Here is a 13808-nt window from a genome sequence, read left to right as displayed (position 1 = left end):
CTGGCTCTTCTCTGAACCCTCTCCAATTTATCAACATCATTCTTGAATTGTGGACACCAGAACAGGACACAATATTCCAGCAACGGTTGCACCAGTGCCAAATACAGACGTAAAATAACCTCACTTCTCCTACTTGAGCTTCCCCTGTTTTTCCATCAAGGATGGCTGTCATAAATATAAAGGGAAGGGTAAACCCCTTTAAAATCCCTCCTGGCCAGAGGAAAAATCCTCTCACCTGTAAAGGGTTAAGAAGCCAAAGGTAACCTCACTGGTACCTGACCAAAATGACCAATGAGGAGACAAGATACTTTGAAAAGCTGGGAGGAGGGAGAGAAACAAAGGGTCTGTGTGTCTGTCTATATTCTGTCTTTGTCGGGGATAGACCAGGAATGGAGTCTAAGAACTTTTAGTAAGTAATCTAGCTAGGTATGTGTTAGATTATGATTTCTTTAAATGGCTGAGAAAAGAATTGTGCTGAATAGAATAACTATTTCTGTCTGTGTGTCTTTTTTGTAACTTAAGGTTTTGCCTAGAGGGATTCTCTATGTTTTGAATCTAATTACCCTGTAAGGTACCTACCATCCTGATTTTACAGGGGTGATTCCTTTACTCCTAGTTACTTCTATTTCTATTAAAAGTCTTCTTGTAAGAAAACTGAATGCTTTTTCATTGTTCTCAGATCCAAGGGTTTGGGTCTGTGGTCACCTATGCAAATTGGTGAGGATTTTTACCAAACCTTTCCCAGGAAGTGGGGTGCAAGGTTGGGAGGATTTGGGGGGAGAAGACGTGTCCAAACTACATTTCCCAGTAAACCCAGTTAGAGTTTGGTGGTGGCAGTGGTTATTCCAAGGACAAAAGATAAAATTAATTTGTACCTTGGGGAAGTTTTAACTTAAGCTGGTAAAAGTAAGCTTAGGAGGTTTTCATGCAGGTCCCCACATCTGTACCCTAGAGTTCAGAGTGGGGGAGGAACCTTGACAATGGCATTAGCGTTTTTGGCCACAGTGTCATTCTGGGAACATATGTTCAGCTGATTATCCCATGTCCCCGAGACTGGACTGTGTGTAGCCCTGCCCTTCTGATCCTGTCGGTCATGTCAGAGATGGAATAAGGGCTTAAAAGCAGGAAGTTGCTGGGCAGCTCTGGGAGAGAGCAGATGGTGGCTCTGCAGCTCCCAAAGGAGACTCCTTGAAATCTTGAGGGCATTTGGCCTCAAGAAAGCCATTTACCAGCCTCCATCCCTGTGGCTGCAAGGAGACAATGACACTGGTATTCTGGCTAGGTAGGATAGGTTCAGCAAGCCCCAAGGTGAGCCATTAGAGTCAGTCCCACTACCCTGTACCTATTTTGGGATTAGGAAATCTGGGACCACACTAAAGGGACTGGGGAGTGGGAATAAAGAGCCCCACCCCCTTCAAACACAAACAGACTATTTAACTCAGTTTGTACCAGAGACACCTACTTATGCAGATGAGGGTACCTTAAGGATTTTTCCTTGTCTATACAGTAGGAAGCACCCGTCGGCTGCTTGAGAACTGTGGCACTCCGCCCTTACCAAATCTTTTTCAGAGTCACTGCTTCCTAAGACAGCATCCCCATCCTGAATGAATGGCCTACGTTCTTCGTTCCTAGACTTATATATTTACAGTTAGCTGTGTTAAAACACACATTATTTGGCTGCACCCTGCTTACCAAATGATCCAGATTGCTCTAGATCAGCGACCTGTCCACTTCATTATTTACCTCTCCCCCAGTTTTTGTGTCATTGGCAAACTTCATCAGTGATGATTTTATGTTTTCTTCCAGGTCATTGTTAAAAATGTTATCTAGCGTATGGCCAAAAACCAATCCCTGTAGGACCGCATTAGAAACACACCCCTTGGTGATGATTATTCCCTATTTACAATTACATTTTGAGACATCAGTTAGCCAGTTTTAAACCCATTTAACGTGGGCCATGTTATAATTTTAACTTCATCCTAGTTTTTTAATCAAAATGTCATGAAGCACCAAGTCAGATGGGAGTAGCACAATGTAACAAGGTGATGATACTGATCACCATGACAAGCAGGGATCACAGCTCACTTAGGGTTGCCAGGTGTCCGGTTTTCAACTGGAATGCCTGGTTGAAAAGGGACCATGGCAGCTCTGGTCAGCACCACTGACCCAGCCGTTAAAAGTCTGGTTGGTGGGGCTGGCAGGTTCCCTACCTGGCTCAGTGTGGCTCCCCGGAAGTGGCAACATGTCACTCAGCTCCTAGGCATAGACACAGCCAGGGGGGCTCTGCACACTGCCCCTGCCCTGAGCTCCGGCACTGCAGCTCCCACTGGCCAGGAACTGCAGCCAATAGGAGCTGCAGGGGTGGTACCTGTGGGTGGAGGCAGCGCGCAGAGACTCCTGGCTGTACCTCTACCTAGGAGCTGAGGGACATGTCGCCCATTTCTGGGGAGCCTCTTGAGGTAAGCCCCACCTGGAGCTCACACCCCTCATACCCTCCTGCACCTCAACCACCTGTCCCAGCCCTGAGCCCACTCCTGCACCCAAACTTCCTCCCGAAGGCCGCACTGCAAACCAGAGCCCCTTCCAGGACTCAGACTCCTTTCCAAAGCCTGCATCCAGCACCCCCTCCTGCACCCAAACTCCCTCCTGGAGCCCACACCCCAACCCCCTGCTTCAGCCCAGAGCCACCTCCCACACTCCAAATCCTTCAGCTCCACCGTCCAGCCCGGAGCCCCCTCCTGCACCCCAAACCCTTCATCCCTGGCCCACCCCAGAGCCTGCACCTCCAGCTGTAACCCTCACCCCCTCCCATACACTAACCCTCTGCTCCAGCCTGGAGCCCCCTCCTGTACCGTGAACCACCCATTTCTGGCCCCACCTGGGAGCCTGCACCCCCAGCCAGAGCCCTCCCTCCCGTCCGCACCCCAGCCTCCTGCTCCAACCCAGTGAAAATGAGCTAGTGAGGGAAGGTGGGGGAGAGCTAGTAACAGAGGGAGGGGGGATGGAGTGAGTGGGAGGGCAGGGCCGTAGGGCAGGGGCGGGGCCTAGGGGAAGGGGTAGGGCAGGGGGCAGAGCAAGGGTGTTTGGTTTTGTGCAATTAGAAAGTTGGCAGCCCTAAGCACACCAGCTGCTTTTATTCAGGTCTGCGAGCATGGTGAAAGACTGAGTTCTGCAGCATTTAAGCAGGCCACTAGTTAACTCAGGCCCTTGAGTGCACAGTGCCAGGGTAGCAGTTCTGCTCATCTTAGACTTCTTTCCCCTAAGTTACTACGTAATGAAAAGTAAAATAGACCAATTATACAAGCCAATTTCCGTCTCTTGCCTAAAAAGGGGGTTGAAAAATCATCCTCTTTGTTAGAAAACAAAGACTAGACAGTTTAGGGAGCCTTCCAGTTCCTAGGTACAAGAGTATTTTTAAATAGGCTTCCTTATCCTGGGTATTCCTGAAACGTGAATTTCCTTGTTGTGTTGACTTCCAGTGCAGTCGGAGAGACACTCACCTATAAATTCAAATCAAGATTGTATTGTGCTATGGTTGGTAGGCAAAAGAGCAGCCACGGGTTGATGTGTGACACAGCTGCCCTCTAGTGGCCATGTGTCATGTGTACTGTGCAGTTAAAACCACTAAATTGGGTAGCTCACCAACAAGCCCATAACTACAACTTGTGATGTGGTTCCCAAGGTAAATAAGGTAGATGAGCCAACGTAGCTACAGTTCTGTTTAAAAATCTCTCTCTCTCCTATCCTTTCACTTATGTGAAGATTGGTGGAGGCGGGTTAAAGGAAGCAAGTGGAAACATGATCATGCAGGAAGCCAGCAGGAGAGAAGCTTGGAGAGAACAGAGACAGGGTAAGTCTGAGAGAGGTGGTGAAACAACAGAACCATAAATGGAGGCAGAATGATTAAAATCACAGTACCAAAGAGCAACTAAATAGGATTGGCAGTGCAGCTGGAACAGTCAGTTGGCAATGACAATCAGACCTGACTCCATGCCAGTGAGCCACTGCAGTCTGGTGAGAACAGCAGGTGATGGCAGAGAGTGATGGATTCAGACAATGTTTTCAAGGTGGTGATAGGGACATGAAGAGATGCTGATGAATTGGTGCTGGGGACAAGGGAGAAGGGGCCAACAGGGTCCTGCATATGCCCCCTTCACCCTGCTTCTGTTGACCACTGCTGCTCTTCCTCCAGGGTTAGGATTGGAAGAAAATGTCCTGCTAGTGCTTCATCTTGTTGGATCATATTAAAGAAGTTCTGTATTAAAATCACAAGTGAGTTTGATTCCCCATAGTTTAAATACCAGGGTATTACTAATTAAGAGGTCTCTTGGTTTTTGGTACTGTTTCTCTCTCTCTATGTGTGAAACTTGCAAACTGCTAATTGTGTTAGTACATTCTAAGACAGAGTCTGTTCTCAAAGCAATTCTTTGTAACAACAATTACTCACACAGAGAGAGACTCAAAGCAATACTCTGTAACAACAGAAACAGCACTCAGAGACTCTCCGCCCTTTTCTTGTATTCATCTCACTTTGTTAACAATTGTGATTAAAATAGAGGTAGAGGATGTACGTAGATGGATGCTTGGTGTGGATAATAACTGAATGATCAGGGAGGTGCCAGCCTAAGAATCCAGTGTCCATCGGCTGAAGAAGGCGTCAAGTGGAAATAACTAGAGGACCCCCAAAGGGCAGACTGGAATCCACCCAACAGCCTCAAGAATGGGAGAACCAAAGAACAAGATAACATCTGGCAGCACGGAGCCATCAGGAATGTGCCATCTGCTGATTGATTCAGCAACAGCATGATGAAGCAATTCCCATAGACCGGCATAGGAAGAAATTCCTATAAAAATGGACTCTAGAAAGTGAGAACTTTGGGGTCTGATTCTGCAAACCAACTTCCAAGAGCATCAGATGAGCATCTGACAAGGCCCTGCTCCCTACTCCTTTCCAGGCCACCTGGCCAGTGGCTTGGCACGACCAACTCTAGGGCTGGTAACTATGATAACAACCTTGCAGAACCTGTGTGTGTGTGTGTGTGAATGAATGTGTGAATAAATATGAGATTGAATGGAATGTTATAGCTATAACTAACTGCTTACTATGATTCTTTCTGTATTCACAATAAATGTGGCATTTTGCCTTTTCCTTTTTAATAAGATCCTGCTGGTTTTTATTTTATTGGTATAACAATCTGAAGGGAGAGGAAATGTCAGGGTGTAGTTACGCTCTTCTTGGGGAGAAGGAGAGGACAGGTAGGTATTCTTCTCACCATTTTAGAGATGAGAAGCTTGAAACATAACTAAGTTGACTTGCCCAATATCACAGGGTAAGTCTACAGCAGAGCTCAAAAATGAATCCAGAACTCCTGGCTCCCAGTCCTTAGTTCTAACTAGGTAGCTACCTCAAATATCAGTGAGTGCCACTGAATCCAAGCACCGTCTGAATGCTGTGTTGTACATGTGCCTGGTTTACATCTTTCTAGTACCCGCAGGTGATTGTCATGCCCTATCTTAAGCTGTTTCTTGCACAAGTTATAAATATGTTGCTCTTTTATTCTTGCTTTATAAGTCAGTCCCTTCAGCTCACAAATCCTATTTGCTGCTCTTCTCTGAAATAGTGTCAGTTTGTCTACATCTTTCTGGTACTGATGTCCACAGAAAGGAATGCACTATCCTAGGTACAGTCTCATCAGACCCAGAAAGAGCAGCTCTCACCTATCTTCCTGCTCTGTGATGTGAAGAATCTGAATACAAACTCCCAAATCATGTTTTTTTGTTGCTGGCATATTTTACCACAAACTTGTAACTAATTCTCATAGGCTCTGTAGATCTGTTGGTATTAATGCTTACCCTGCCTTGCAGCTTCTTCCCCTCCCAGATGTATGAGTTTGCATTTTGTTTCCAAAGTCAAACCTCAGTTTATTTCCTGTCCACATTTCTAACTTCTCTACAAGTATGTCTACACTGCAGCTGGCCTGTGCCAGCTGACTTGGGCACATGCAGCTCAGGCTAAGGGGCTGTTTAATTGCCGTGTAGATGTTCAGGCTCAGGCTGGAGCCTGGGCTCTATGAGCCTGTGCGGGGAGAGGGCCCCGGAGCTCAGGCTGCGACCCAAGCCGGAACATCTACATGGCAATCAAACTGCCCCTTAGCCTGAGCTGCATGAGTACCACAGGCTTTTAATTGCAGTGTAGCCATAATCTCTATCAGCCATAACATTCTCAATGACTGCAAAATCTTTTTATTGGCTCATTAGCATTATTGTGGTGTGAAAAATGTTTCTCTGGAGTCTGGACCTTGACAATACCTTGACCAAGAAATCTGGACCTTGACAAAAAATAATTGACCACCCCTGCTCTACATTCTCCACTTATGCTAACTTCTCACCTAGATATGGAACAAAAATATTTAATAAAACCTAATCTAGTTGTATCCCAGAAGGCACCTACTGCCATACTCCCTGTGCGTGAGATGCATCCAGAGGCATGGCAGCTGTCTAACACCCCTTCAGCCGTATAACTGCTATGGCTCCACTACACGTGGTGAGGGCAGCTGCAAACTGAGTACATGGGAACACTGGACATAGCTCTGAATGGAGCAGAGGGACAGCCCAAGGAGGGATAAAACTGTAGCATCTGGGTCTGCAGTTGTACAGACCCAGTGGCGACAAAGCCCTGTTTATGGGGTTTCAGCCTCCCTTTCAGAGCAGGAACTAGAATAGGGGCTGCGGACCTGATGTGCAAGAAAAAGACTCCAGCCCCCTCCATATTTTTCTGCACAAAATATATTTTCTCAAGCTTTGTGCAAGTTTGGGGGTGAATTTCACCCGAATGCATTTGGTTCTCTCCCCTCGGGGCCAAATGTAATTTATAGTAATGAAATTGTGGTATATATTTAGGACTCTCCTCTACCCTCAATCCAATGGCAGGTTTGTATGAAGATCAAGAGTAGAGTATTTCAGTAGTAATACAACTTTTAATTAGCATTTATACATGACTTTATTGACACATTCACCAACACTCAGTGGAAGAATAGTCTACTCCTTAGACCACCACTTTCCTCTTTTTAATTCATCCTCCTTTTACTGTTACTATCCCTCTATCATTTCTTTCCCTGCAGCTATTCCTCATTCCTCTCCACGATGTGGGCTTCATGCCCTCATCAATGAGGCAGTGCTGCCATTAGAAGAGTTATCATTAAGAGTTAGAGTTAACTTCCCTCCCATTTGGATGGGCTTAGAGATGGAGGAGCCCACACCTTTCAGAGATTGGTTCAGGCTGGTGTCAAGCACAGGAAATCAACCACTATCAGTTCCCAGCCTGTTCGTATCTGGAAGGTTTTCTTCACAACAATGAGGCTTAGAAACTTACTTTTTGTTATTAAATGAAAGCTGAGACTCTGTAGAATCTGACCATAGCATGCAGTCCATGGAAATATATCAAATGGGCCAGGTATTTGACACCACAGCACGAAAATGTTAAGCGCGATATCTAGTCACAATGTGATATAGCAAGTGTGTAAAGGAACAATGAGTGGCATCAGATTGACACTCACAGGGGTCATCAGAAAAGTTGGAACATTCAGGTCCATCACAGCCGGCTGCCACTTGAGCTAATGCAGTAAAAGATAGCGGTAGGTTGTCATCTTCTACGTGGACCAGCACTTACACACACACTTTGCTAGAGCGTTGTGGTGCTGACAGTTAGCCAGCTCAGATCAAAACCTCAAAGAAGTGTTAGGTGTACTAATTCACTTGTGCCTGGTTATCAAAGAGATGTTAAGTGGGCTAGTAGACATAGGCCCATTCACTTGTGCTGACAGGAATCAAGAAAATGCCAAGAGGCATTATAATGGTATCAAGCCAATGCACCTGCCTGTTAGAACAGTTCAAATAAATGTTAGTGCTATTTTCTACACATATCTGTAATTTGATTTGCATTATATGTATACCCTATGCTTAATTAACCCTAGCTCAGAGGTTTGTGTTAGCAGTAAGATGAGAATTTGCTTGATGTGTAAACTTCCTGAAAGCTAATGAATGTTATCTGGATTGTTTTCACTTATCTATCCCTATTAGAATATAATGGCAGGCAACTGCATACGTATATCACTGTAACTGGATTACTTGTCTATGCATAGGAAGTAAAATGTTAATTTCAAAACAAGTGGTCCTTCATATGGTGACCTGAGGTAAAAAACTCAAAAGGCACTCTTCATCAAAGGCAGAGCCTATGCTATGAGTACAAGCATTTGCTTGGCTGCTTTTCAGAGGAAACAGCTATAAAAGTGTGCCCTGGGGATGATCTATTTCAGGGATTGGCAACCTTTGGCACATGGCCCATCAGGGAAATCTGCTGGCGGGCCTGGATGGTTTGTTTACCTGCAGTTTCCGCAGGTTCGGCCAATCGCAGCTCCGACTGGTCGCAGTTCGCCACTCCAGGCCAATGGGGTCTGTGGGAAGTGGTGCGGGGCAAGGGATATGCTAGCTCCTGCTCCCGCAGCACCCATTGGCCTGGAACAGCGAACCGCAGCCAGTGGGAGCTGTGATCGGCCAAACCTGTGGACGCTGCAGGTAAACAAAGCATCCCGGCCTGCCAGTGGCTTTCCCTGACAGGCTGCATGCCAAAAGTTGCGATCCCTGATTAATTTGGATGCTGTTAGGGGGCATTCCAGATACAAGACAGAGGTCACCAAAGACATTTTGGGAAACCCTGAAAGACTTATGGAAACTAGCAGACATCACTGCTATCATTTTGGACTTACAAACTTGGACTCACTGTTATATATATTACCTGCTTTAACCTCTCAATATCTTTCATTTCTTAGCTAATCAATCTTTAGTTTAGTTTAGTAAAGAAATTGGCTTCACGATTGTCTTTGGTGATATCTGAAGTATACCTTGACCTGGGGTAAGTGGCTGGCCCCTTGTGGCTGGGAGTAATAAAGTATGACAATTTTTGGTTTTAATAACCTTTCATCAAGTCCAGTTTGTGTGGGTGGTAATATAGGCTGGAGTGTCTAAGGCAACTGGCTGTGGCTCCATGGTAAACTAGTGCAGTGATCAAAGTGCACACATTTGTTGCTGGTTTGGTGAAATCTAATTATAGAATATAGCACCAGTTTGGATATGTCTGCCCTGTTTTCTTGACAGTCTGACCTGAGATTGGCACTCTCATCTGTCACCCAATGCAGATTCTGTGACACGGGTTTCATAGACAGCAGAGGAATGGTGAAATTCAGGTATCTTGGGTTCTATTTGGGGTCTGGAGGAAAGACAATTCTGCCCGTATTCCCTCCAGACTGTCTCTGTCCTATCTTTTCCCCACACTTGTCTTCCTGATGTCCCATTTTCCTCTCCTAAGCAGTCCTAGTGTCCACTCAGGCTTCTTATCCCAGTCCCAGTCTCCTTCCTCAGCAAGTCCTAGTCTCACCCCTCTGGATTTCTTCTCCCAATCCCATGTCCTTGCTCCCCCACCCCACGGTCAGTCTTCCCTACGACACCTATTTCCTCATCTGATTTCAATTTCCTCCAAAAGTTCACAGTCAATGCTAAAAACCGGGCTGACAATTGCTGTACATTTTTCACTTTCATAGTTGCATGCAGATTATTTAGCAATTTCTCATATACTGTACATTAATATGTATGTTGAGGGTTCTACTCTTTGGTGATTCTCTCATTCTTTGCTGCTTTAACAATAAAACATTTGTGAAATTTAATATGAATGTGAGCAGTGTTTACGTTGACTTGTTTATGTTACTTCAGTACCTCCTGGATAATGATTTACTAATCACAATGGTCCTCATTACACTTGAGATATTTTGGGTCACACTCTGCAGTATCGAGGCCCTGAGTAATGTCTCATGGACAAGAAGTTGTTTCAAAGCTGTAAAATATGTCTGTATAGCCATTGGTATTTTTATTCCTCTATTGCCTAAAATAACCTATATTTCTGGTAATTCACATGACAGTCACATCAGAAGTATGTCTGCTGGGTTTCCTGTTTTGGGCTGGCTCATCAGACTGAAGAAAAGGGCTAAAAAAAAAAAAAAAAACAGACTGAATTGACTGCTTCACTATATTTCCATTTTTTTCAATTACATAAAAACAAAAAAGAGAACAGAGATAAGCCTAATGTTAAAGTGTAGAGTATCACAGGAGTTGAACTGCACCAAAAAAAGTGCCATCTCCATCCAATGATATTTTGGCCCTTCTCCGTGGTATTGTAAGTTGAAGTTCATCCCCTTCTTCTAATTTTGCAATGCCTGGAAAAGAATTTGGAATATCTTTAGATAGGTATTTTACATGTGGTAGTATCTTAATAGATTGCATTCAGAGAGTCTTTTGTATTACCTAAACACACATTATTTGCAATAAAAAATATATATATATATATTGGAACCAATATTGCAATCTTTGCTCAGGCAAAGCTCACATTTAAATTAACCTATGATTTTGACCTTACATTTGAATGTCATTCCATAATGATTACATTCTGTTCTTAAAGAACTATTGCCACACTTCAGCAAAGTTACCATAAACATAATAAATGGCCTTGTATTAGTCATGTATTTCTTGTCCTCCAATTGGTGATTACTACAATATTTATATGCAAAGAATTTTTCCTTTCTAATTAGCTCCCTGCTACATGCGTCATTTAGCAATGGGACAATCCAGTGTCTGTCTCTCAGAACAACTTTTATTGTGGTGATGCCATATACAATGAACTCTGGCATCAGTGAATATATCAGGCACTTGGGTACAGAAGAAAACATCCATAGAGAGAGCTTGCTAAACAACAATGATGGGAAAAGAAGTCTAGAGAAGTAAAAGCCATTAAAAGTGGTTTGGTACAATATAGTCTGACAGGCTGCAACAATGGCTCTTTAAACCTTGCACAGGGGTTAGTATAACACACAAGTGTTTACAGCAGACTGCTGGAGCTCTGCTAATATAAAAGTATTATTTTTGTCTTGGTGTGCATATCTTGATTTACTTGCATGCAACATTTCTGATGGGACTGTCAAACACGCTCCACATTGGCCTAACTCTGTTTGGACTTAAGTCAATGATGAGACTCCAGTAATCTTTATTAGGAGCAGAGAGTTAGGCTGATACTGACTGCTTCATCCTAAAGATGCTTAAATCCATATTTGGTTGACTAAGGCAGAACACAGAGCCATAAAATGGCTATTGTATCTACAGTAAATACAGATTTGGGCATCGAAGTATGAAAATTGGACTCTTTATGGAATTTCAATCATAATATATTGTTAATTGCACATAAACCAAAGTATGCCATACTTTCACTGGCAAGGTGATTTCTGAACCCATTACATTTTCACTATATGTAATCCTATATCACCACAAATTTCATTTGGTACAGCTTTTCTATAAATAAAGAAGGGTAAAAACTCAGATATTTACCAGCGGTATAGCAAGAATTATTAGGATAAGAATGAGGCATGTTTTGGATACAACGAAATAATGTCACCAAACTGAGATCATCACCAAATACACGAGCCTTTTTCCTTTGAATTAGATGTCCCATAGCAAATGTTGTATCTGTATATAAAACCTGAAGAATAAAAAAGAAACAAACTTCAGACATACACTGTGAAGTAGTTAAGCACCCTAAGTCCAATATTAAAGTGAAATGAATATTCTTACCTGACCATATATGAAAAAGTAACCTGCTTCTTTGACCAATATTTTATTTCCTTGCTCTTCCAGAGCTGTTCCTCTTTTAAAGCTAAGAAGCCATGGAACAATGCTTGAGTCATCTAGAAGAGAGAGAGAATAATTTCTGGTAAGATAAAAATCAAAATTAGTTAGTTCCTTCTAGTTTCCTTTGGTCAAAAATCAACAGTGCTGACCTCTTGAAAAATAGCAGAGTTTAGAGAGGGGGATTTTCCAATTTAAATGGGGAGATTTGCGAGAATTATCCAGATCCAAAATTTTCATTATTTTTTGTAACTGGCATTGTATTAATCAGAATACTGCTTGTTAGTTATAACGCCTGGAGCTTGAGTAGAAAATATGTGACTACATGGAAGGCATGGTTACCTTTTTGCTGGATGTTACTTTTGCTATCAGCAATCAATTGCAGACAGGCCTGTAGCACTGAAAAGAAAAAATAAAAAAATTAAAACAAGACTCCTTTTGTAATGAAAGAAAACAAATGAGAGGAAGTAATTAAGAGAATGGTTTAAGATCTTGGGAGGGTAAAAAAAGTGACGAAGCATACTCATGAGGGAAATACTCTTATTCTCACTATGTGAAAGCAGGATCTCCCATTGCTTCTTGTGGCAGGTACTTGTCAGATGTGCAGAACAGCCATCAGATTTTCACATTAAAGGGTCCTGGAGAAATTCAGAGATCATGCAGCCAACCTTGAATACTATGATAAAACACTGGGCTTTCATCTGGGTTCCTAGTATACTTGAACAATCTCGTGTTAAGTCAGATGAGTTAGATGCTATTGGCTCCATTAGTTTAGTTACATTTCTAACTGAAACCCCACCAGACAATTCTCAGTTGTGATGGATGTCAGGCTTCCAAAAGATATTTTTTGTAGTATTTGCAGGAGTTCTTTAGTTTCACATAATATCAAAAGAAAATGCCAAGTGTGAATAAGAATTCATTTCATATAACATCCCTAAAAGAGTAAGACTTCCCCATGTTCCAAAACAATAGGACTGTAGTGAAATTGCCCAATCAAGAAAGTGCTGATACAATGTTTGTAAGAGAAATTTTTGCAATTACAGCTATAAAGCTTTTAGTACTTGTCAAAACTCATCCATTGCTTTAAAGCTTTGACATTGCATGCATTGGATAGAAATACAGGATACACATTTAGTTATAGAAAAATAAGAAATATTGTGTCAAGTGTCAGAGGGGTAGTCGTGTTAGTCTGGATCTGTAAAAGCGGCAAAGAGTCCTGTGACACCTTATAGACTAACGGACGTATTGGAGCATGAGCTTTCGTGGGTGAATACCCACTGTGTCGGATGCTGGTATTGTGGTATTTTAAAGTGTTGGATCACAGCTAAATACAATTTAAGGCACCATAAAAAAAAATTTGCCACAGATAAGTGCCAGGAATCATAATAAAGGAGCCTATAAAATTGCATTCACTAAGCACTGCTCTCAGTTAAGCCTTATGCTTTACTGCTACTTCAAAGGATGAAAGTGTTAAATAAAAAATGTCTTCAGTACTGTCCAGAAAGTGGATGAACGTGCTAACTGAGTAATTTATCAGAAACGAAGAGAAGAAAATCCTAATTTGTTGAATCTCACTTCCCTGAAGCAGATAAACTCTGTGGGCAAATTCTGCCACCCTTACTCATACTGCTCCACAAGCAGTTCTATTTTTTTTTTTAAACTAATGTTAAGACCTGTGTTCCTTATGACTGAGCCATAGTAACTATTTACTGGCTCCCAAGCTGTGCAGTAGACTACACTGAAAATTTCTTTCCGGCCTTCAGAAAAATCAATCCCTTTTGCATATGTAATTTTCTTTTAAAAGAATGAGAAGAGATCTGGTGTCAGATGTGTGGTCGTGGGCCTATCACTGCTACTTCTGGTGATTTTTATAACATTTCTTTTTTACTAAACTACACTGGGCCAGATACTCAGCTGACATGAATCAGCCTAACTCCATTGACTTCAATTAAACCATGCTTATTGGCACCTGCTGAAGATATGGCCTGGTATTTTTATTACAACCACATCGCAAAACTACTCATCATTCCAGGCACTGCTAATAATTATTAAAGCAGTAATATCCTAAAGGTCTGATATCATCT

The 13808-nt window shown here is 42.7% G+C and overlaps 1 protein-coding gene across 3 annotated transcripts in view; it reads right to left on the bottom strand.

The window, feature by feature from the left end:
- Positions 1-9894: 9894 nt before the first annotated feature.
- The window catches only part of LOC144262903 (protein ABHD13), a 48714-nt gene continuing 44800 nt past the window's right edge, over positions 9895-13808 (bottom strand). For 2 of the 3 annotated variants that reach the window (XM_077813326.1, XM_077813336.1), the window contains 4 exons: positions 12067-12123; positions 11671-11783; positions 11428-11578; positions 9895-10265 (listed from right to left, as the gene is read on the bottom strand). In XM_077813326.1, coding sequence (XP_077669452.1) covers positions 10153-10265; positions 11428-11578; positions 11671-11783; positions 12067-12123 — 434 coding nt within the window. In that variant the 3' untranslated portion in view covers positions 9895-10152. The remainder of the gene's footprint in view (positions 10266-11427; positions 11579-11670; positions 11784-12066; positions 12124-13808) is intronic. The other variant, XM_077813346.1, reaches the window with a different exon arrangement.

Source organism: Eretmochelys imbricata, chromosome 1, assembly GCF_965152235.1.
Source record: "Eretmochelys imbricata isolate rEreImb1 chromosome 1, rEreImb1.hap1, whole genome shotgun sequence".
In the NCBI taxonomy this organism is placed as follows: domain Eukaryota; kingdom Metazoa; phylum Chordata; order Testudines; family Cheloniidae; genus Eretmochelys; species Eretmochelys imbricata.
The sequence above is the reverse complement of the archived record's forward strand: the minus strand, read 5'-3'. Positions and strand labels throughout refer to the sequence as shown.